Below are 23462 nucleotides of genomic sequence, written 5' to 3' on the forward strand. Positions count from 1 at the left end.
GTGCCGGGGACGTGGAGCCTGAGCGCCGGCGGCGTCCCGGTGCCGCCTGTGCCCGAAGGGGCAGCGCGGCGGGTCGAGATCGCCCGCATCCGCTCGTCCCTGCCGGAGGAGCAGCGGAACGAGCCGCGGTACGCCGCCGACAGCCACACCATGTGGTCCATGTACTCCGCGCGCCGCCACGAGGAGCAGATCGCCTCCACCAACGGCGTCATCCCCCGCGGCCGCCTCAACGCCGACGGGCGACGCGAGTGGTGGGGCGTGCCCAGCCGCACCCTCGAGGCCGTCCTCGACCACATCGAGACCGGCAACGTGCCACGCCTCTAGTACCCGCCGAGGCCATCCTTCTCTCGTCGTCGTGGCAGCTCCTGGACGCCGCGGCGGATGGAGCCGGGGTCGTCCTCGTCGTCGGGCTCCGGCTCGCCAGCCCTTCGCCCCGTCAAGCCCGAGTCGGAGGAGACGCCGCTTGGGCGCCGCACTCGCAGCGGCGCCATCGTCATCAACGAGGGTGCCCGGCCCTCCCCGCCTGATCCGGCACCGGCGAGGCGCTCCCTCCGCCTGGTCCGGCCGAAGCCCGAGCCGGGGCTGCTCCCGGTGAAGCCGGGGCACGTCGACATGGTGGCCCCCGACGACGCGTCCGCCCTCAAGTGAGCGAAGGAGGACTACATCCGCGAGCAGGTGCGCCGCCAGCGCCGGGCGTACCTGGAGCTTGAGGCCCGTCGCCGCGGCCGCGAGGAGGGCGGCGTCATCGTCCTCGACAGCGACGAGAAGGACGAGGCCGGGCCATCCAGCGCCCCGCCGCGTGTCGGCGACTCCGGCCAGGACTACAGCAACGGCGGGGGCGCAAGCGAGGCGCGCGACGACGACGACGATGACGGCGATGGCAGCGACTACACTCGCTTCTACAGGCTTCTCGGCATGTAGACGACGGCGGTGGCTAGGCTTTTATTAGTTTGGCGTAGTTTGCATGTTTTTATGTTTTTATATAAATTTCAATGATGTATCACCGAGTTCGTGCAAAAGTCGTGAGTTTGCAAAAATTTGAGCAGAATATCGCCGAACCCGGAGCCGACAACTGGGAACAAAGTCACCCTAGGGATCAATCTAGCGCCGGTCCCCTCCAAACCGCTCTTTTTCGGCGATGGGGGGTGGGGGCGAACCGCCGGAGATGCTCTCACCATGCTGTGGCCCGGCCGGCTGGTGCTGTCCATGTAGACGGTCAGCGTGGCTTGCATCGGAGTCTCCGCCTTGTACTTGTGCGTCCTGGTATTGAAGTCCTTGCAGAACGCCATCGGATTCAGCCTGTACAAACCCAGCGCTGGTCCCACAGGGGGCAGGGACTAGGAGAAGGGTCGTCGCTAGAATAGAATAGGTTTCCGCGTCGCCACATCTTTTAAGTGTTGCCATGCTAGTTTAGGCCTCACTTTAGTCCCTATGTAACCAAACAGAAGAGACTTTTTTAGAAACTAGAAAAAGACTACTGTAGTAGGAAAGTACTCCTCTGTTTTTATTTACTTCACATTTTAGCTTTGCTCAAAGTCAAACTTTGTAAACTTTGACAAAGTTTATAGACATAAATAATAACATATACAATAACAAATCAATACCATTAGATTCATTATTGAATATACTTTCACATCATATATATTTGCTATTGTAAATGTTCATATTTTTTTTTTATAAATTTGGTCAAATTTTATGAAGTTTGACTTCAGTCAAACCTAATATGCGAGTAAATAAAAACGGAGGGAGTAATATAAGTGACCAAAGAGAATGGTTTTCAGCAAAGGAGTTTGCTTACCAAAAGTATACATCTAAGTGACAAATTCAGACTTCCTATGGCAACGTTACATGCCTCAAGCATTACTCTTGAACTGAAACAACATGTAGTAAACATACATAAGCCAAAAGTTATGCTTAATACAAAAAAAAAGTCCTTTAGCACTGCCATAGGCATATAAGACAAACACCTCCCACCTTGAAAATGTACATAATTTTTTTTTTTGAAAAGGATGTCAAGCCCAAAATGTACCAACTATAGAGAAAAACTAACTATCTGCAGTTTGTTTTCCAAGCTCAAAGGGCTCTTTACCCCAAAATTCGAACAAAGGTGAAGCAATCTGTCCTCTTTGAACAAAACAAAAAAAAAATCTTCACAGCAGCTACAACTAAGAGACAAAGCAAACAATTTCCTGGACATGCTTTGGTACTGAAAATGTGGTAGGGCACAAAAAACAGAGCTCGGGCGAGCACTTCACACTGACCGAATTTCAAGTCTGCTCACGAGGAACACTTGACGGTCAGAGCTCCAGCATGTCTATTTGATCCACAAACAAGCAACAAATCTATGCAGACCCCATGGATCCATCCATCCCAATGACATGAAGGTAATACCAAAGTGGCATCCATTCAAGTAATCGGACAAGTTCCAAACAGCACGATACAATGCATCATATCTATCGCTATTTTACACTAGCAATATATATATAACTAAAAAGGATGGGATGCGCTGATGCGGCATTCAAAAGAAAGAAAGAAATAGGGGACCTCCCGACGGGTGAAAATGTTGCTGTATGATTGATAGGCTAAATAACAACCATATATAATTGTATGTGTGTCTAAGTGACAAATTGAGACTTCCTGGGTTAGTTGGCTGTAAGTAATCATTACTCTGAACTGAAAACCCATGTAGTATAAACATACCGCCATAAGGGTAAGATAATTGCAAATGCACAGGCATATAATGAACATGACCACCACGCACCCGCCCCTCGCGTCGCCCCCGGGCGACCCGGGGGGAAAACCCTAGCCGCCGCCCCTCGACTCTCCTCCTCCTCTCCCCCTCCTCGCCGCCGTCCATAGCGCCGTCGGGCGAAGCCTGGCCGGCTGGGCGGCGGTGGGGCTTCTCCCCATCCTCTCCGTCTTGGCTGGCGCGGGACAGCGGGATCCAGAGGAACGCCGGGCGAACGTGCGCGGCGCGGCGGTGGCGACCTGCGTGTCGTGAGGTGGTGGCTGCGTTGGCCTAACCGGTGGTCGCGGGTGCCGCCGGATCCAGATCGGATCCATCTGGATCTTTTCTTCGGACTCCGTCGGCCGCCGCGGGGTGATGATGATCGTCGCTGGCCACGTCGGATCGTTCGATTCGGCGTCTGGAGATCTACAAGGAGTTCTTCTCGATCCTCCTTTCTGGTGGGTTGAGCCCCATGGCTCTTTCATCTTCGCAGGTTTCGGATCGTGGCTTGCCGGATCCGGAGTACACGGAGGTTTGGTGGCATAGGATGGGGACCGGAGGAAACTTTGGTCGGCGTGTTTGGCCCGGCATCGGCGACGTCACTTGACGCCGTTACCCTTCCTGGAGGCGAAGACGAGGTCCCCCCTATCCACCCCCGAACCCCTCCCGGACGAAAGTCCAAAATTCAGTCTGGATTGGGCGGCGGCAGCGTCCTGCGCGTCGTATCCTCCATGGAGGCGCCGTCTTGGGAGGAACTGCTGTTCGGGGGAGAGATGTTGTGGATGGTGGGATTCGAGTAGCTCCAGCAGCAGCGAAGGTGTGGAGGTTGCCAGATGGTGCGGCGTTGTATCTACCGCGTCATTGACGACGAGTGGTGGCGGCATGGTGCAGCTGCATATCGACGACGGATGCGGCTGGATGGACGAGCGCAGGGTGGTCGAGCTGTCTGGCGCCATGGTGGCGTCGACGGCAGGCCTGGCAAGGTCTGTGCGTCAGTACCTGCTCTGGAGATGGATCGGTGGAAGAAGGCGGCGGCAGCCTCGGTGAGTGCGCCGGACCGGCGTGTGACCCAGTCCCGGTATGTGGCTAGGATGGGGCATCCGACATTAGATGTTAGGATTTGGTGCGATGTCTGTTTGGTATTAGGCTCGGACATTCGGCACCACTGCATCAAGGGGGTAGGAGTAGCGACAGATGTTGCCTAGATGGTGGCTTCAGGCTTACTGATGTACTACTTTGTAAGGTCTTTTGTGCTTAATAATTAATAAAGTGGCCGTATGCATCGTCCAGATGCAGAGGCCGGGGGTGCATCCTCCTTTTCTAATACTGTCTCATATATATAGGAAAAATCCATCCAACCACCTGGGGTAGTTACCCCACATGTCTCATATACTACCATATGGTAGTATATATTCTACTTTATTATTTTAAGTATGTTCATATACTGTATATAAGATACTCCAAAGTGAGTTACATGAAAAAATTACAAGTTGACCCATGATTTTTATTATATTTGTGAAATACGTAAATATTTGTACTCAAAATATGGTACATACTACCAAAAAAGTAGTATATATACTACATACTACGCTCCAGGAGCAGGAGCAGGAGCTGGAGTTGGAGCGTGCAACTTGGTGCTGGAGTGGAGTTGAGGACTTGGTGTATAAAACAAACACCTCCCACCTTGAAAATATACTAACTATAGGGGGCGTCCTGACGGGTGAAAATGTATGATCCTAATCACATGCCCTGATGTTTACGCACTGAAAATGAAAAGTGTAGTCATATCCCCTCCTCTTGATTTTTTTTATTACACTTACTTCATTATTTAATGAATGTATCAGATCACGTAACATTAGATAATTGATTGGCACAGCATACGATATGCTTTCCTTTCCTTCGCCCAAGTGCCGATCGACCTAGCTTCTTCGAGATAAATCCAAACTATATATAATCCCCTCCGGCACCCGCGTGCATGTTTCTCATATTTCTCATCTCAAACCATATTTTCAGATAGGCCGGCTACTTATGCTTGCATGCTTTATACTTAAGACGTCTTGAAAATCGCAAGTTTTGGGAGGGTGATCAATTAGGAATGGTACCTCTCGGCTTGATGTACACACAATGGATGCATTGTCATGGTCGGACTTGGATGGACATATCATGTGGTTGATTACGAGCTGGGAGCAAGTGGCGTCGCCTTGGAGGTGGACATCTCAATTCGTCTTGGAAGCAAGGCAAGCTCCATGTCTTGGACGATCCACATAAAAGGGACAACTCTCTAGCCGTGTGTGTGTCAATTGATCACGTGGTGGCCGGTGTGAGCAATCAAGCAAGAAGTGGACCATGTCGCTCTCCGCACGGATAAAGTGGGACGACTCTCGCTCTTGTATGTTGGTGGCTACACGATAGGTGATAGGCTGTGGCATATGCCCTTTTCTATGTACTAGATGACCCGTTGCGCCAATGGCGCAAAGGCCGGCAGCAAGCCAAGTATTGTAAGAGTGGTGATAGGAAAACTCAGTCAGAGATCGAAATAATGAGTACTTTCTGCTGGTTACTGTCTCTGTTCATGATTACTGTTTCTCCTTGAATAGTCTATGCTAAATGATAGTGCTATATCCCTTGAGTGGAAGGTGGACGCTGCCAGATAGGGCATGCCTCTTCCTTGCTTAGCATATTTGTTGTTGCTGGTGAGTACTCGTTGTTTAAAACAGAGAAAGTAGTACTAAATGCTATGCTACTATGTGTCATGCATGGCAATAAATAGAGTACTAAATGGAGTATACTATGCATTATGGAGGTAGTATCATACACTAGTATTATATGCATGATACTAGTATATGATACTCCCCATTACAACCAGCCTTATGCTTGTAGATTCATCAGATAAAAATCATACATTAATCATATAACTGTTAGTCCTAAACAAAAACAGCTCCTTGCATTTTGGTAGAGATACACCACTGCACCATACAAAAGCTATTATCACAGCAAGAGCCGCACATCTCCGACCTCTTTAAACATGTTAGGTCTTTTTCTTCTCGGGACAGCCGTCCAAGCAACTTTCACCTCAAGCTCAGCGCAACCCATCTTACGATTGACCACTTCGTCGGAATGGCCTAGAGTGAGGGCAAGGTGTCCAAGTACTACATCGTCGCCACCGACAAGAAAGAGCGCCAGCTTCTGATCCCGTGGGACGGCTACCACACGCCGAGTCAACGGAACGGAGCCACCGTCACCGATCACTATATGGTTGTCCGTTGCTTCGTATAGGATTCTACGATCCCTAAAGTTTCCACGGGTCGCAACGACTGCTCTCGAGATATTACACGGGCCCTTTAGAACGTTGATGGCAAAGGTGGCTTCCACGGGTGTGTAAACCTGCACACATGACAACTCCAGCCTACTCAGATAACTCTCTAGACCGAGGGTCATGGTCTCCTTTCCTGTAGCGAGGCGGACCGAATCGAATTCTTCCAAGCCTTTGCTAAAAACTTGATCCGCCCCTCCATCGCACTTGATCTTCAAATCGATCTCGAAATGAACCCTACTCCGCGGAACTAGCGCTCGACATGGGTCCGACAAAGATAACACATCATCCTGCATGCATGCAAAAGGGGTTTAATTAGGGAGAAAAAACATCGTGTAAAAATTGTGTGTTCGCACTAGGAAGGAAGAGTAAGGGATGAAGATGCATGCATACCGGCGAGGTGATGAGTTGGGGATCGTCCCTGTCACGCCTAAAGAGATAGACGCATCTATAGTCCACCGAGTCCCTTGCGACGACGGTGCCAAACACGTTGATCGGGAAGCCGACGTCCGACTCGCGCACCTTCAAGGATATGATGTTGAGACATGCTCCCACGAGCGACTCTCGCGCCGGTCTTCTCTTGCAGAGCGGCGGGCCACGGCAGAAGCGAGCTGTAAAGGGTTATTTAGGGTTTAAGTAAGGTATATAAAGGACACGAATTGATCAAATTGAAGAGCAAGGCAGAAGAAGGTTGTTGATCGATCGATCGATGTGATACCAAACAATCAATCAATCAATAGTCAATGTAGAGAAATACTACTTTACTTACTCTCTTTGTGGTAGTCGAACAAGGCCGTGTTGAACTCGTGGTGGAAGCGATAGCACACGTGGTAGTCCTGCTTGGGCTCGTACGAGGTGAACTCGTGGACACGGACCACGTGCAGAGCCCGCAGCGCCTTCTCCGTCAGCTTGAGCTCTCGAGCTGTCGACTCAGACGAGCGAGACCCACTTCTCGCCGACGAGAGCTGCTGGTGGAAGTCGGGGAAGAAGACGCCCCTGATGTCGAGGAGGTGGCAGATCTCCCGGGGCGACCTGCCCTTGATCCTGCCGGCGACGGCCCCGCAGGCCAGGTCCAGGAGGCCTCGGACCTCCAGCTGCTTCGAGGCCTGCACGTCGTCAATCAAACGATTAGTACGTAATTGATGGTTGCGATCGATCGGAGGAAGAAGAAGTCGATCAATTACGAGGATGAGATCGTAGAGGGTCTCGAGGTCGACGCCGCGGACGAGCTCCGCGTCCCAGGCGCTGAGGAGGTCGTCGTGGTCGCCGGCGGCGGCGTGCTTCTTGCAGTAGTGCAAGACCTTGGAGAGGGTTTCTCCGTCGACGTTGACGTAGATGGGCTCGCCGTCGTAGCAGACGGTCTCGCCGTCGATGGTCATGGATTGGCTCGCCTCCGATTCGGACACCAACAATTCCATGCCGTCCTCGCTCTGCACCAGGAACGTCTTCTCCGCCGCCGCCGTCGTGGTCGCGGTCTCTTCCCCCTCCGTTGCCATGGCTGCGGCTTCCTTGCTCGCTGGACACGACACCATGGATGGACGTATCCGATCGATCGATAATATATTGGATTGGAGGGGGATTTTGGTGCACTTGTTGTTGGAGCCGGACAAGGACAAGTCTGCTGCTGCCTCCGCCCTATCGATTCCTTGCTTCCTTCCTTTATGCAAATTTTATTTATATATAATTATCAAGTGTCATGATTTGAAATTCAAAAACTCCTCATCTTCTTGTCAACACATACAGTACATACACATGATGATGATCTGCCTGCAAATCAAATACTAGAGCACATGGACTGAAATAATGTTCGTGTCCCCTCCTTTTATCTTCATTACAGATACTTATATTATTCAATGAATAATCAAATAGGAATACTGCCATCATACAAATCAAATCAAATCCAATGGATCCACACAACACACATTCTGCGTTCCTTTCACTCAACAAATGCAACAAATTCCGCTCTGCTCTGCTCCACACCATAATCTGCTTCCCATGATGTCACGCAAGGGACGAGTCCCGTTCCTCCGTACCACCTTCCACGCCCGCCTGCCGCACCTTGGGAGGCCCGGAGTGCCGCCTCGCCGCCGCCGCCGGCACCGGCGGTGGCGTCCCAGCCGGAAAGGACAGCCGCTTCTTCGCTGAACCCACAGAAGACCATCCTTTCTCCAGCGTCTCAGCTTGAGCAGCACCCTCGGTCAGCGTCGGGCTCTGCACACGCGACTTGGCCCTGGCCGACGCCGACTTGGTGGCCGCCATGTAGCTCGGCACCGACGGGGAAGAGCCCGCGTCGTCACGCACGCTGGACGCGCCGATGCTGTGCCTCCGGGGCCGCTCGGACCGGACAGTGCTGACCACGCTCCTCGCGTCGTCGCCGTCGCAGTCTCCACTCTTGGGCGTCGCGCTCTTCTTCCTCGCCAGCGCCGGCGAGGGCGTCGACGGGGACTGCCTGGGGGCAGGGCCGGACGGCTTCGGAGTCGAAAGCGGCGGCGGCTTATCATCATTCGGCTTCAAAGAGTCCACCACCTGGTTGTCCGCCTTTGTGACCGTCTCACCTTCTCCGAGGTTCATGCTCAGGCTGGTGCTGTGCACCGACGTGCGGTCGACGCTGCTGCCCTCCTTCTCGGACGCCCCGTTGCGGCCGTCGAACGGCCTCGACGCCATCCACCGCTCCAGCCAGCTCCAGCCCCAGTGCGGGTTACTCGGGTCCACGAACATCGGGTTGGCAGACCTTGAGGTGCTCTTCCACTGTTGTAAAAAGAACAGGAATGCATGTCCAAAATGCTGTCTAAGACTCTGAATGAAAACCTAGCATGGACTGCAGTGAACTGAATGTGATGCAACCAAACCGACCTGGTGGGAGAATGCGTATGCGAGAGCCCGTTCTCTTCTAGCCGCGGCCTCTTGCCTGCTCACGAGGCTCGCCTCGATTTGCTCCTTGGACTGCAGGCTGGTATTCCACTGATCTCCCATCTTATATATAATAACAGGGAAGAGTTTGTTACTTGTCTGTTCATATGGATGTGCTTTTATCATGCTTATTACAGAAGTAAATGTAAACAAATACCCCTAACTGAATAATAAACACATTAAAGTGCTAAAATCTCAGACCCCTTAACTATATAGATATGTTCTGAATTTCACAAGGACTTCATCTTCAACTGCAGAGTACATGACTCTTTTAATTCTCTGCAAATGCTAACTGCTTTTTTCATTCTTATAACCAGTTAAACCAAAGTTGTCTTCTATAAAGAGCAGCAAATAAGCATACTGAATCAAATCAAAAGCTGACAAATCCTGACTAGTAAGTAATTCAAACCCTGCAGTATGACACTGATTGTTCAGATTTCAGAGAGGAAACACCCAAGTACAAACCAACCACCGTGTCGGAACTTAAAACAGAGGCTAAAGAGACAGGACTCCAGCAATATAAAACATGATCTCTCTGTATTCTGCTCCCAGTGGTAAATCAGTAATAGAAGTCGGTGTATTTACCATAGTGCGTTAAGTTCAGGTCCAATCAACGGTACTGCTCTAGTATTCTGCATATTTCTGGTCCAGCAACACTAACAATTTCTGATGTGGTTATACATATTGTACTGGGATCACACCTAGGAATTCAGTAAAATGGTATCGAGGTTCATTTTTTTTTTTTACTGTAAACGCATATTTCTGGTCAAAAACACTAACAATTTCAGATCCGGTTCTACGTATGGTACTGGAATTAACATTAGGAATTCAAGATAAACTGGTATGGAGGTTAAAATGTTCTACTGTAAAGAATTTAATATTAAAATGTACAATATAAACTGGTAATAAGTAATGATGTTTGCTGCATACCCTGAGAGTCTCTAGTTCCTGGTTCAACAAGAGCTGGCGCTGAAGGGCCTGGTTCTCCTCGGCCATCTTGATCCTCCTCGTCCGTATCTTGGACTGGACCCGGGACAGAGTCTGCATGCAGCGAAGCGTGCTGGTGGCCTGGCGCTTGACGGAGTGGCCTTGGACCAGCGACTTGAGTCTGACCAGGCCTTTCAATGCCCGCAGCGCCCTTCTTGCCTGGATAGATAGATAGATATTCATGCATGGGGGGAATGGATAGCAACAATTCAGTCGGTACACTCATAATATCAGTAAAAAATGGTAACAAAAAAATGTTCAGTTAAAGCTCCATTAGGACTGCAGGAAGTGTCAAGTTAGATTTTCCTGCTTAGGCAATCTGCCTCACACAACAAAGGCTTGCAGTTAGCATAGATAAAAACGACAAGAGTGAGTCACTAGAGTTAATGAACTAATTCTAGCATATGCATGATTGACCTGCAGACCGTCAGACTAAGCAAATGTGCCATAAGGATGCATATACTGTATGTGTCAAAACTTGCAAGTTGGAAGAGATTATTTAGGGAATTAAAAAACAAATTTGCAGGTTCAGGACTAGTTTTTAATTAATCATCGATTCGATGATATAAAATTGACAGTTCACTTGGAATTTGGTGGTCTTGATGTAACAGTAATCCTATGTCTATGAAGAATGCTGGTTTCAGTAATTAACCGCCTGGATAGATAGATAGATATTCATACATGGGGGAAACCGGTATCAGTAATTCTTCGCTCGGCACACTTAAAACATGTGTACAAAAATTCTGCTAGTGCGATAACCAGAAATATTCAGTTAAAGCTCCATTAGGGGTACATCAAGTGTCAAGTGTCGTGTTTGATTTCCCTGCTTAGGCAGTGGCAGACAATCTGCCTCACACAGCAAAGGTAGTAGATTGTTAGCATGAATAAAAATGGCTTGCTACAATTAAAATTAACGGGCTAATTCTAGCACGCATGATTGATGTGCAGACGGTCAGAGTAAGCAAATACTACTAGTACATGAGAACCAAATATGGATCTATCTATAGGTCAAAACTTTCAAGTTTGAAGGGAATTCTAAAAGAATGCATTGTTTTGTTCCAGATGTTGCCTAGCCTGGCCTAGTGCTAGTGCTAGAGCAGCGAAAAGCAGGTAAGGTAAGATAGAGCTTGCATTTGAGGATTAGGGAGTTATTACCAGGTGACCTCGGAAGGCGGTCTGGATCTTGGTGGCGGCGAGCTCCCTGGACATGACACAAGAGGAAGAAGCCGGCGCAATGGCAGCCTGAACCTGTGGTGGTGCGGCGGCAGGAGGGGCAGGTAGCGGCGCATCCGTGGCTGGCGCTGGCGCTGGCGCGGCGGCGACATGCTCAATTTCATGCTCCTCCTCTTGGAAGTCGTCGGGGTAGCGGGGGAGGGCGGGCGGGGGAGCTGAGCCTGAGGCGCGTGCCTCGAGGTAGGAGGCGGAGGGCGTCAGATCCCGCGGGTAGGCTGCGCCTGCGCTGGAGCCGGCGGCGGCCAACCTCCTCTGCAATTTCTGCTAGAGTAGATGGAAGCATGGGAGGGATTGGGTTAGGATTGAGTCAGTCTGTCTGTGAAGTCCTATAGTACAAACACAAGGAGCAGAGAGAAAGACCTGGTCCTTGGATTCGGGGCTGAATGCCTTCTTGACGGCGCCCAGCCACTTGGGCTTCTTCCCCATCAATCAATCAATCAATCACTCTTCCAAGATCAAGATGATTGCTTTGCTTCGCTTCCACTCCAGTCCAGTCCAGTACAGTCGAGTCGAGAGCAAGAGGAGAAGAAGGAATGGGGAGATCCGGTGAGGCAGCCACCGGATCTGTGTCGATCTGATTGTTTGTTGTTTGCTGCACCGTGACGGTAACAACAACCCAACCCAACCCAACCCAGAGAGGTGAGGTGAGGTGCGAGGTGGAAGAAGAAGAAGAGAGGACAGAGGACTCGGTCACTCTCACTCACAGCTTCCACCAACCCAGAGAGAGAGAGAGAGAGAGAGAGACAGCAACACGAGAAGATGTACGTATACACGTATGCGCGCGTGAGGACCTTCAATTTCCCACTCAATCCCCACAACAACAATACACGTATGCTCCCTTGTTCCATGCCAGAGCTGCTCGGCTCTCTTGCTTTGCTTAGGGTGACGAAGGAAAGGAGGGCCATATTTTGTGCCAGATGAAGGAGATCGTACACTCTTTCCATGGATTCAAGCTTCTTTTTTGCTTGGTGTCAGGCAAATGAGGCAACTCATAACACAATTAAACAAGCTTTAAATTTTGGGAATCTTGTAAAGAGCTTGAACGTAATCCCTAGCTTTCTGACCCGCACTTTACGGTTGGGCTTGCCTTCGCCAATTGAGTAAAGCACCATAGGGCGAGTTTTCTTAAAAAAGGTTTACATCCATCTTGACTAGAGGTTGCAATTCAGTGTTTTGAGTCCGGACATGCTCATAGGTCCCAGGCTTGTACATATCTCTTGGATTGGTAGTTGTCGTGGCATGTCCAAGTTGTGATGGATGATGGTCGTTTATCTCGCGGAGGAATATTTGCTTATTTCCCCATTTGTTGCTTGTACTCGAAATCAGAGGTTCCTTGCAAACATTGGCATAGGCGAGCGTGGAGGCATGGACCTCAGGTCGGATAACCTCATGGCTTGTTGTTTGGCATAGGCGAGCGTGGACCTCAGGTCGGATATCCTCATGGCTTGTTCAATGTAATGAAGTTGAAGCAGCTTGCTTTGAAAAAAGGTGATGATGATGATGACCCTTGCGGGCAACCTCGACAATGATTTTGTTTCGGCAGTGTGTGTGCGTGGGGAGGAGGGGTAGCTAGGCTAAGTAACAGGGTAATGCTCGTCTTATTCTTGATTAACGGGCGGAGCCCTGGGCATGAATTAGAAAAATAATGAGACATTGTTTCAGTTCCAGGTCTTGGCCAGAAGCAAATTCCGTAATAAACTACTATTTTTGCAAATATCGACTCTACTAGTTGGTTATCGAATATCACAATGGTCGTGCAAATTATCGGTTACAACTTAGAAATGGTGGGTTGATGTTATCCAACGGTCGCGGTGACACGGATTCAACGATGCGAAGCACAATGACGAGGCAACGCAACAAATGGCCGATCACGCGAAGATGCTGTGTCGACGTTGATGGCGTGTTGTTTGTAAGAGTTTTGGCATCGGAGCAAGAGGAAGATTCAACTCCTATTTTTTTTTCTTGCTAATTTGGAACTATCTGGGTACCGATGCCAAAAGCTAGTTAGGCATTTGGCGTACATCGTGGAAGCCCTCTACACCGCGCACGGAGAAAAGTGAGCGTTAGGTCGACACAAACAAATTACTAGCACCGATTAATGATGGGGATGAATGAGGTTTAAATCACATGGAAATGGTGCGGTTTATAGCAGGGAAGAAAAAGAAGATTTGGTTAGAGTCAAAAAGAAAAAAACAAGGTGTGAATGGGCTGCACCTGCACACACAGACAGATCAGAGAGGAAGGCAAGGCGGATTCGTACGGCGGCGAAGAAAACCAGATTTGATTTGCAGCCGACGCGTCCGTCCCACCCTTCCCTTCCCCCCCCCCCTCCCCCCGTCCCGTCCGGCGGCGCAAAACTGAAACCGATCGATCGATCGAACCGATTCACACGCCACCGCCGCCCCCTCGCCGCCGACCTTCACTGGGTCCAGAGCTCGCCGCCATGGGGGACCTGGCCTCCACCTGCAAGGTCGGTCCCCATCTGATCCTCCCCTCTCTTGCTTCTTTGCTTGCCTGCGATTCACTCTCCGGTTCCGGGGGTCGGTCGTCTAGCTAATCTAATCTAATCTAATCTAATCCTGAGTTGCTCTACTCCTACTTGTTCAGGACAAGCTTGCCTACTTCAGGATCAAGGAGCTCAAGGACGTGCTCATCCACCTCTCCCTCCCCAAGCACGGCAAGAAGCAGGTATCCATCTCCCCCCTCCCCATACTACTCTACGTATCATATATCCTTGTTGATGGATCCACTACTAGTCTAGTCGTACCCATCACAAGTCCATCCGCTATTACACATTCAATGGATGGATCCACTCATGTTTCCAAATAACTAGTCTAGCCTCTAGCCACCATGACAACAGCATCCTGTAAATTCATTCCTGCAAACCGCAAGTTCATTCAGCTTCTCATATGCATGCTGCACGAGGTCTTATCCAATCATCCCATGTATGTGTTGTTGTTGCAGGACCTCGTCGACAGGATCCTCGCCCTGCTCTCCGACGACCAAGGTCTGCCCACCTTCTTTCACCAACCCTCTCTGTGCCCCTGCAATGCACTTCTATCATCAACTTAAAACAATGCCACATTTTTTTTATCCTTGCAAAGCAGCCATAGCGTTTTTTTTTTGGGGGAAGAAAAATCACCTGCTACTTCCTAACTAGCTCTGGTATGTATGTGCCTGCCTCAGCCCAATGGCACCTTGGCCGAGGGAGGAAGAATGCGCCCAGCAAGGAGGCGGTCGTCAAAATAGTCAACGACATATACAGGTTAGCTAGCTTCCATGCCATTTACCCTTCTTTCCTTCCTATTTCAGTGCTACTGGTACTTGGGTTATCACACCATTCATTCATTGCCATAGCAGGAAGATGCAAGTCCACGGTCCTCCTGACCTCGTGGTATCTCCTGCTCCTGCTCAGAACCAGCTGCCTGTCACGACTGATTTCAGCCGCATCATCAAAGCCAAAAAGGAACAATTGGGCCCCGACTCTGGCTGCCTTTGTGGTCAATCCTTTGTTCTCGGGAATGTGGTCAAGGTGTGCCCATCTGCCCTGCCCTGGCCTCCTCTGCCTGTCCTTCTCTCCAACATACAAAAAATGACCATGTTTTCTACACTTGTTTGATTATTTGTGTGCTTGCTTCTTCTAGTGCGACGACTGCCAAGTCCAGCAGCATATGGACTGCGTGCTCATTCCAGAGAAGCCTGCAGTGGGCGTGAGACCTGAAGCTCCAGAGCATTACTTTTGTCAGTTGTGCCGACTAATCCGAGCAGACCCGTATGCCCTCGTACAATCCACTTCTATTTGCTATTTCCTTCTGTGATTTGCCATCTTGACAAATATGATGCACCACTGTTACTGGAAACTCCGAAGCGATCAGACTATTTGTTGCTTCCAGCATTCAAAGTTAGCATGTCCAATCAAATCATGATCCTTATACATATACAACTCTACTGTTGTAACCTAGGTAGGGGTTTTAACGAACTTGTCAGGTCGAGAGTTGCATCAACTGTATGACTGATTGGTTGATTCAGACTCGTGTTATTTGCCAGTAGGCTGAAAAGGAACCTTCTCTCTAAAACTTTGTTCTAGTATATCATGACAATATCTGAGGGAACAAGATTTAAGCCAATAAGTTTCCTATTGATTCTATAGAACTTTGTCTCCATTCCTGCATGGATTGCTTGGAATTGAAATATTTTCTGCACATTTGCTACAGTGACTATTTTGAACCTGCAGATATTGGATTACTACTGGAAATCCTTTACTACCTGTGAGACTGATTACAAATGATGGGTGAGTGTAACTTTATGGGCAATGTATTCCTTGATAGTCTGGTATCTGATACACTATAATCATCACTTACTGAGCATTTCAAATTATATTGGAAGGAGTGACCTTCTTTGTAGTAGAATACTCATCGTTGGCTTTGCCTGTCACACTATTATGTGCTACATTCAGTCCACAGTAATCTTACAGAATTCTCAACCATTTGCAGAATGAATGTTCCTCAGAGTGTGGATAGAACTTTTCTACTTACTCGAGCTGAGAGGGAGACTGTTCAGAGAGTGGAATATGATATTCAGGTTTGATTCCCTTTTCCTCTGAGACTGATTACTGTCATCCTTTACATTTTCTTTCCACAAGGGCAATGACACTTTAATAATGTCATATGGAAATTATTAGCAGTGCGATGCTGCTTTGTCATAACCTTTTCTAAAGGGGAGGGTGCTATGAAATTAACTGAGTGGCATGTTCATGATTGCTTGTCATGTTGTCAAAGGCAGAACTCCTAAAAGAGTACCAAATTGCAATTCTTTTTTGTGATTTTTAACCTTTTACCTGGTGCTTTTCTCTTCATTATGGATAAATGCACTTTCTAACGTTATGTTTGTACAAGGACAAAATTCCTATGTCATATGGAAATTAAGGAGTGTTATATTCTCGTTATAGGGTTAAACTCCCTAGTTGGTTGTTTGTAAAGACAACACACTAGTAGTTTTTTTTGTGTATGTTATGCAGCATGTCGCTGATGAGGGCATGCTCCTTTGCAGGTTTGGTGTATGCTTCTGAACGACAAAGTTCAGTTCAGGATGCACTGGCCTCAGAATGCAGACTTACAAGTGAACGGTACAGATTTTGCTTTTCAGCTTTCTCGTACAGTTGAGATCGCATATATGATTCATGAGGTCCTATTTTTGTGTCCTCAGACTGAGTTTGAATCATTTTTATACTCCAAAATAGAGGTAGACATATAGTACCTTGAAAGAGGCCCTTGAGACATGTTGTAGTTCACTAGTATCAAGTAGTGAATTTATCAATTTATTTTTTGAAGCTTTTATTTGTTCATTTATAATTTTATATACTGTATGCAGATATGTACAGTGAGCCTTGTTTAGGTGTTGCAATGCATTTATCTTGGTAAAATCTTTTATGAGCAAGACATGGAGGATCATTCTTGATATTGGTTTCATGTTTTCATCAGGTATGCAAGTGCGAGTAGTTCCCAGGCCTAGCACTCAGTTACTAGGGATTAATGGACGGGATGATGGGCCGGTGGTGAGTGCACTCCTATTTCATCGTTAGTGCATCTTAACCAACAGAACTATGTCTATTATCTGTCTTTAGTCATCTTAAAGTTATCAGTTGCTTTTCTTGGCAATTCAATTTTTTTTGAGAAACAATTCAATTTAATTTAATTGTGAGTTCCCTTGTAAACAACATATCTGCACAGTTCAGAGCTTTTATGTTTTTGGACTGCTTTGCAGATAACAACCTTTTGCCGAGAAGGACAGAATAAAATAGTTTTATCAAGTGATGATGCCCGACCATTTTGTTTTGGGATCAGAATTGCAAAGAGGAGGACAGTTGACCAGGTTTTTTTTTCTCTCCTGTTACTTACCTAGCTGTTGAAGTGAATTGTAGAAGGTGCAAACTTTTCTGGCTTGCTGATGTTTGAGTTGCCTTTTCTGTGATGATTGGATTGCAATCTGAAAAACAATGATTTGTAAGTGGATCGTATATGTGCTCACAATAACTGAAACACTTAACATTGCCCCCCTAAATGTTCCTCAATAACAATTAATAAATCAGGTAACTTTGGTAAGCTCAATGGTCATTTCCCCCCTTTATGTTGATCAATTTTTCAACTTGTAGTTTCACAACCATATTTCTTTTTAACACATGTTTCGTTATGTTACTTCTAAACTTTGGATATTTTAAGTGATAATAAGCACGTTATCACCTATACTACAACATTACCTTTTCAGGTCCTAAACTTGGTGCCAAAGGAAGCTGATGGCGAGTCTTTTGAGGATTCTCTTGCTCGTGTTTGTCGCTGCCTCAGAGGTGGAAATACTACAGATGATGCTGACAGCGATAGTGATTTGGAAGTGGTTGCCGACTTCTTTCCTGTCAGCCTGCGTTGTCCTGTGAGCATTTGTCTACATATTTCCATTTTCATGTGTATGAGATGCCTTTTTGTTTCGAAATTTTAGAAAGAATACCATATATGAACAGTATCTATGTCGTTGATCAATGAGCTGGTTGTCTCTTGACACTGGCCTTTTGCATGCCACACTTTCCCTCTAGTTAAGAATGGCAGACCTTAAAAAAAGTTAAGATTACTGAGTTGACTCCAACCGAGTGGTTATCTAGCTGTATTTGGCTGCTATTTATTCATATATTATCACAACGTACAAACTAAGCTTTTCCACAGTGATTCACAGAATCCTGATATGCAAGTTTCAAGAGTTGATCATTTTTTTATCTGATAATATGTCACAGAATAGTGGATCCCGGATAAGGACCGCGGGAAGGTTCAAGCCTTGTGCTCATATGGGCTCTTTTGATCTGCAAACTTTTGTAGAGCTGAATCAACGGTCACGAAAGGTAAGATTTTATTCCTCCATATCCATAACTAGGATCCCTACATAATGAACATTGTACTTTGGTCCAACTTGTGTGGTCCATTTAGCAATGGACAGGGTAATTATGATTGGTTGGTCCATTTAAATGCATACTTTCTTCAGATTGACGTGGCCCTATTTTTAAAGACTTGTTGGTTTTTGCAGTGGCAATGTCCAACATGTCTGAAGAATTATTCTGTTGAGAGCTTGATCATTGATCGGTATTTCAACCGGATCGCTTCTCTGGTAGGTTTGAACAAGTCTTATTCATTTTCTGTGTATTGTTAGCAGTTTTATGTTTTTCTTAGACTGTTCCTGTGATTCAGGTTCGGAATTGCGGTGAAGATGTCACTGAGATAGATGTGAAGCCTGATGGCTCTTGGCGTGTGAAGGGTGATGTTGAAGATATAAAATTGTCCCTGTGGCACCTGCCTGACGGCTCCCTTTGTGAACTGAAACAAGACTCTAAACCTGTTGCTGGTGATGTAAAATCTGAAACTTCAAAAATTGGCAGCAGGGGAAATGTAGGCCTAAATGGATTGTGGGAAGCTAGTAAAGCTGTTGACATAAAGCCCTCAAAGCCTATGAGCAGTAGCCATACTGGAATTTACAGGGATGCGGACTACCTAAGTGTGAGCGAGTGCAGCACGCAAATTGGTGAGATGTACAGAGTTGATGACAGGCCACAGCAACAGCTCGAAGATGCAGATGTCATTGTTCTCAGTGACTCCGATGATGACAATGTTGTGACAGTGTCTCCACCAGCTGCCTATAGTGATGTTGGTGGTTTGGGATTTGCTCCCATTTCTGCGCCAGGAGTTGCTGAAAGTTACCAGGAGGGTGGTGTAGTTGGGGGCCTTGGCCTCGATTTGTTCAACGACAACAGCGATATTTTTGACATAACTTCCTGGTCTGCGCAACCCCAACCAGAGCAAGGGTTCAATTTTTTCGGAAATGATGTTCTACTTGGTTCTCACAATTCATCTGATGCAGCGCCAAGTGCTTATACCCTTGGCTGCCACGCTGGCTCTAGTGATACTTCCATGGTTCGAGATCCTTCTACCTGCCATGTACGCACCAGAAGCTTGGTCGATAACTTGTTGCCTTTCGGCAATGATGATTCCTCTCTGCGAATTTTTCTTCCTATTCAACCATCTGGCGTTCCCGTTCAGGAAGAACGGAATGGGCATGACAACATGTCAAATGGGGTCCAGCCTGTTGATGACGATGAAGACGAAGATTGGATATCTCTTACACTTGCGGCTGGTGGAGGTAGTAATGAACAGTCTGAGGCAGCAGATACGGTGAGCACACAAGCACAAATCGCAGTGGAAGAGAGAAGGATGGAACCAGCAGACACGCTGAACCCACAAGCACAAATGACGGTGGAAGAGAGAAGGATGGAACCAGCAGATGTGTTGAACCCGCAAGCGCAAATTGCAGTGGAAGAGACAATGATAGAACCAGCAGATGCGTTGAACCCACAAGCACAGATTGCAGTGGAAGAGAGGGCGGAACCAGCAGATACGTTGAGCCCACAAGCACAAGTTACAGTGGAAGAGAGAAGGATGGAACTAGCAGACATTGTTAACCCACAAGCGCAAATTGCAGTGGAAGAAAGAAGAATGGAACTGCCAGATACGGTGAACCGGCAAGCACAAGCACAGATTGCACTGGAAGAGAGAAGGATGGAACCATTGAGTGATGCTGGTTCGTCTCTTTAATATGAGTTCAGTTTTATCTTTTGTGTTATTTATCTGTTTTTCTCCTGATTGATTAACTCTTCTGATAAACTGATTAAACTGGCCCAATATTTTGTGCCAGTGTTTAGTTCGTTTAGTGTGTGTTGACAGCCTTTGTTTTTCTTTTCGTCGTGTTGTTTGCAGAAGGCTCGCCTCCCAGCTTGAATGATGACAGGCGCAACAAAGGGAATTCGAAAACAAGGGCTGAAAAGATATTTTCTCCTCCGCGGCAGCCTCGATCCGTCAGGCCTCGACTAACGACACAGCAGTGACGTTGAGTAGTTCTTCTTTCTTACTTTGGATAGCTGTCATGATGTACTTGTGGCCCATGTAAAGAAGAACCAACATGAATGTTTTCATAGTTTAACCTGATGTACAAACTACAGAAGTTTCAAGTGCTGGAAATGAGGGTGTGCCTGAAGGACATCTGACGGTGAGTACAGCTCTCCTCTCCTAAGGATGCAAATTTGCAGTTTTGGGGAATAACGGGGATATTTAGGTTCAAATTGGATTGTTTTTAGATAAATATACCATGCAGACCATATAGATAGCTACTTGTTGAAGAAGGAAGAAATGTGCACATGACTCATTTTTCGGTTTAGTTTTGCTTCTCTTCTACCTAGAAGATACAGATGGCTCTAGTCTTCCCAACATCGATATGGAAGTATGCTATAATGCTATATAGGTTAACTGTCTTAGTCCATGGATGATATATCATATTGTGGTTTCGTTGATTCACATGCATTATTTCCTCTGTCCTAAACTGATTTCGGTTTATCAAGCTGGGAGATTCCAAAATAGGCATCTTATTTCAGTGATGGTGAAAACTGGGAAGATTTATCCAATATTTGTAGTAGTATATCTTTGTCGTTTAAGCTTGGCACAGTGAGTAGCATCATTCATGTAGTCCTTGTTTCTTTTCGTCGCATGGATATTCAGCTAGTGATGCATTCAAATTGTTTACCAGGTGATGAAGTGCAATTGATCGGAAAAGAAAAAAAAATCGACTGACGTGTTTGTGTTTTCAACATTGGTGCAGACATAACAGGAAGTGAGCAAGGAAGGCTTGATAGGTTTTGTGGCAGTCTGCAGCATATTGTACATTTGACCACCAGACTTATATAAATATATATGTGCCGTGCCGAAATGGAAGAAGGCAAACAAATAGAGATGTGGAGGTTTGTGTATCATTAAATTGTAATTAGGGGTTGGCTTGTGTGTTGCTAATTGAGATGCCCTAGTATACTTGGTACTCTTTCCGGAAATGAAATCCCTTATTTTTTCATGTTTGGAATTTTTTTCATGATTATTATTATTATTACATTCAATTCCATGAAGGACAAATGCAGGTCATTCTTTTTATGCAACACACTATAAGCATGCGGTGAGTATATACATAATTCTGTTTGAATTTTTTGTTTGCGGCGGAAATTATGTCAGGTTGTGGATACCAAGTTACCAACTATTGCTTCATTCGCTCACCTGCACAAGTGTGAAAAATAAATCTACTTAGATACATTGTTGGTGTCTATCTATCTCCGGCCGTCCGGCCGTCCTAATTTTAGTTAGTCACCGGAATCCATCCATCCATCCATAATTAAGCAAAGCAGGCAAGCAAAAGTAGGCTGCCTAGATGGTGATCCATCCTATCCTATAGCTTAGCTAAATCTGGTTTCTTTCCTTCTTCCCTCGCCGCCCGGGTAACAGCAAATCGATCGATCGATGCACGGCGGCCGGAGATGAGCTGCTTCTCATGCTTCAAGCCACCGCAGGCGGACGAGGAGGAGGAGGAGGTGGACAAGGCACCGGCGGGCTCCATCAAGCGGCTCGGCTCCCGGCGAAGAAGCCTGCGCAGCAAGTCCGGCGGCAGCTTCGCGGCCAGCCGGCAGCCGAGCACGCGGCCCAGCAACATCACCAGCTGCAGCGCGCGCGCCTTCACCTACGACCAGCTCGCCGCCGCCACGGGCGACTTCCGCGCCGACTGCCTGCTGGGCGAGGGCGGCTTCGGCCGCGTCTACCGGGGGCGCCTCGACGACGGCCAGCTGGTGGCGGTGAAGCAGCTGGACCTGGAGGGCCTGCAGGGCGACCGCGAGTTCGTGGTGGAGGTGCTCATGCTCAGCCTCCTCCACCACGACAACCTCGTCAGCCTCGTCGGCTACTGCTCCCACGGCCACCAGCGCTTGCTCGTCTACGAGTACATGGCCCTCGGCTCCCTCGCCGACCACCTCCTCCTCCTCGACGACCGCCTCGCCACCCCGAGGGCGACGGCCAGGGCGGCGCTCAGCTGGGAGACGCGGATGCGGGTGGCGCTGGGCGCCGCGAGGGGGCTCGAGTACCTCCACGAGACGGCCAACCCGGCCGTCATCTACCGCGACCTCAAGTCCTCCAACGTCCTCCTCGACGACGCCTTCTGCCCCAAGCTCTCCGACTTCGGCCTCGCCCGCCTCTGCAGCACCTCCTCCTCCGCCGCCGGCCCCGGCCCCGGCGAGCGCTCCCCGCGCGTCATGGGCACCTACGGCTACTGCGCGCCCGAGTACATCCGCACCGGCCGCCTCAGCGTCAAGTCCGACGTCTACAGCTTCGGCGTGCTCCTCCTCGAGCTCATCACGGGCCGCCGGGCGGTGGACTCGGCGCGCCCGGCGCCGGAGCAGGTGCTCGTCACATGGGCCGCGCCCATGTTCAAGGACAGCAAGCGCTACCGCGAGCTGGCCGACCCGCTGCTCCGCGGCGACTTCCCCGAGCGCGACCTCAACCAGGCCGTCGCCGTGGCCGCCATGTGCCTGCAGGACCAGGCGTCCGCCAGGCCGTGCATGAGCGACGCCGCCGTCACGCTCTCCTTCCTCGCCGAGGCCGCCGCCGCCAGCGCCGCGCAGCCGCTACCGTTGCCCCCGCCCCAGCCCCAGGCAGATGAAACCTTACGAGAAGAAGAAGCCTAGATGAGATAGCTTAATTAGCTTGAGCTTAATTAATTCATTATTAGGATCCATGGAGTCGACCGTACCGCACGTGTTGATTGGTTTTGGCGCCATTGGTTGTAGCTAGTTCTGATGGATCAAGTAGATGCTTATGTAACCTGGTGAGTTTCTTCATTGGAAGGGAGCTAGAGACAAAGTTTGCACATTAGTAGTGATTATTTTTTCATTGCCACTTGTCATAGTAACTTTGATCAGACCGAAGAAAATAGTGCGAATGACCGAACACGCGAACAATCGTCACGACCAGCAGATGAGGGGGCAAGAGAGAGTGAATTGCAAAAAACATCGACACTTTAGGTAAGGTTTGCAGGAACCACAAGTCTATGAAATTGTGCCAAAAACCATTATTTTTTTGTCTAATTTTTTGCAAAAAACACTGGTTGCTCGTTTGGACCCATTTAAAGACGATTATGACATGCGGAGCCCACTTTTGCTGACGTGGCGTAACGGTTCGCACGCAACGCCGTTAGACATACGATTTTACACCAACACCCTTTTAAAAAAATTAAAAAGCAATCGGGTCCTTGGCCCTGAAAACAAAAGCAATCGGGACCTTCATCTCCCACCGGTCCGGTGGGATTGCTTGATACGTCTCCGTCGTATCTATAATTTTTGACTGTTCCATGCCTATATTATACAACTTTCATATACTTTTTGGCAACTTTTTATAT

At 48.2% G+C, this 23462-nt stretch overlaps 4 protein-coding genes across 6 annotated transcripts; 2 read left to right on the top strand and 2 right to left on the bottom strand.

Moving 5' to 3' along the window:
• Window positions 1-5652: 5652 nt before the first annotated feature.
• Window positions 5653-7461, bottom strand: LOC120976156 (uncharacterized). The gene is made up of 4 exons (XM_073495826.1): window positions 7226-7461; window positions 6811-7147; window positions 6435-6652; window positions 5653-5694 (listed from the first exon to the last, which is right to left on the bottom strand). Exons 1-4 carry the CDS (start codon window positions 7457-7459, stop codon window positions 5653-5655), a joined length of 831 nt encoding a protein of 276 aa, XP_073351927.1. The 5' UTR covers window positions 7460-7461.
• Window positions 7462-7837: 376 nt separating this feature from the next.
• On the bottom strand, window positions 7838-11999 carry LOC109772466 (protein IQ-DOMAIN 2). 2 transcript variants are annotated; one of them, XM_020331455.4, is made up of 5 exons: window positions 11532-11999; window positions 11094-11432; window positions 9882-10097; window positions 8895-9014; window positions 7838-8789 (listed from the first exon to the last, which is right to left on the bottom strand). In XM_020331455.4, the coding sequence occupies exons 1-5, from the start codon at window positions 11595-11597 to the stop codon at window positions 8043-8045; spliced, it is 1488 nt and encodes a 495-aa protein (XP_020187044.1). In that variant the 5' UTR covers window positions 11598-11999; the 3' UTR covers window positions 7838-8042. The 2 variants fall into 2 exon arrangements, with proteins under 2 accessions (XP_020187044.1, XP_040242024.1); XM_040386090.3 differs by having other exon boundaries at window positions 11094-11435; window positions 11532-11993.
• A 1350-nt stretch (window positions 12000-13349) lies between these two features.
• Window positions 13350-21101, top strand: LOC109773365 (E3 SUMO-protein ligase SIZ1). 2 transcript variants are annotated; one of them, XM_045234013.2, is made up of 18 exons: window positions 13400-13641; window positions 13779-13859; window positions 14136-14178; window positions 14358-14436; window positions 14529-14703; window positions 14816-14943; window positions 15406-15462; window positions 15665-15752; window positions 16221-16296; window positions 16652-16725; window positions 16935-17042; window positions 17436-17597; window positions 17953-18057; window positions 18240-18320; window positions 18401-19784; window positions 19961-20089; window positions 20203-20249; window positions 20856-21101. In XM_045234013.2, the coding sequence occupies exons 1-16, from the start codon at window positions 13615-13617 to the stop codon at window positions 20086-20088; spliced, it is 2796 nt and encodes a 931-aa protein (XP_045089948.1). In that variant the 5' UTR covers window positions 13400-13614; the 3' UTR covers window position 20089; window positions 20203-20249; window positions 20856-21101. The 2 variants fall into 2 exon arrangements, with proteins under 2 accessions (XP_020188564.1, XP_045089948.1); XM_020332975.4 differs by having other exon boundaries at window positions 13350-13641; window positions 14532-14703; window positions 19961-20249.
• Window positions 21102-21112: 11 nt separating this feature from the next.
• LOC141020525 (probable serine/threonine-protein kinase PBL25) lies at window positions 21113-22997 on the top strand. The gene has a single exon (XM_073511409.1). The coding sequence runs from the start codon at window positions 21556-21558 to the stop codon at window positions 22750-22752; it is 1197 nt and encodes a 398-aa protein (XP_073367510.1). The 5' UTR covers window positions 21113-21555; the 3' UTR covers window positions 22753-22997.
• Window positions 22998-23462: the final 465 nt, after the last annotated feature.

The sequence above is a fragment of the Aegilops tauschii genome, chromosome 3 (assembly GCF_002575655.3).
Source record: "Aegilops tauschii subsp. strangulata cultivar AL8/78 chromosome 3, Aet v6.0, whole genome shotgun sequence".
Classification (NCBI taxonomy): Eukaryota; Viridiplantae; Streptophyta; class Magnoliopsida; order Poales; family Poaceae; genus Aegilops; species Aegilops tauschii.

Bases quoted from the DNA above. Each gene is read 5' to 3' on its own strand.
- LOC120976156 (XM_073495826.1), bottom strand. From the start codon at position 7,459: ATGGAATTGTTGGTGTCCGAATCGGAGGCGAGCCAATCCATGACCATC. The intron at 7,148-7,225 runs GTAATTGATCGA...GACGACGTGCAG, and splicing joins CCCTCTACGATCTCATCCTC to GCCTCGAAGCAGCTGGAGGT. The intron at 5,695-6,434 runs GTATGCATGCAT...TGTATGGTGCAG, and splicing joins CCCAACTCATCACCTCGCCG to TGGTGTATCTCTACCAAAAT.
- LOC109772466 (XM_040386090.3), bottom strand. From the start codon at position 11,597: ATGGGGAAGAAGCCCAAGTGGCTGGGCGCCGTCAAGAAGGCATTCAGC. The intron at 10,098-11,093 runs GTAATAACTCCC...CTATCTATCCAG, and splicing joins CCGCCTTCCGAGGTCACCTG to GCAAGAAGGGCGCTGCGGGC. The intron at 8,790-8,894 runs GTCGGTTTGGTT...TTTTTACAACAG, and splicing joins CATACGCATTCTCCCACCAG to TGGAAGAGCACCTCAAGGTC.
- LOC109773365 (XM_045234013.2), top strand. From the start codon at position 13,615: ATGGGGGACCTGGCCTCCACCTGCAAG. The intron at 13,642-13,778 runs GTCGGTCCCCAT...CTACTTGTTCAG, and splicing joins ACCTGGCCTCCACCTGCAAG to GACAAGCTTGCCTACTTCAG. The intron at 14,704-14,815 runs GTGTGCCCATCT...TGCTTCTTCTAG, and splicing joins TTCTCGGGAATGTGGTCAAG to TGCGACGACTGCCAAGTCCA.
- LOC141020525 (XM_073511409.1), top strand. From the start codon at position 21,556: ATGAGCTGCTTCTCATGCTTCAAGCCACCGCAGGCGGACGAGGAGGAG.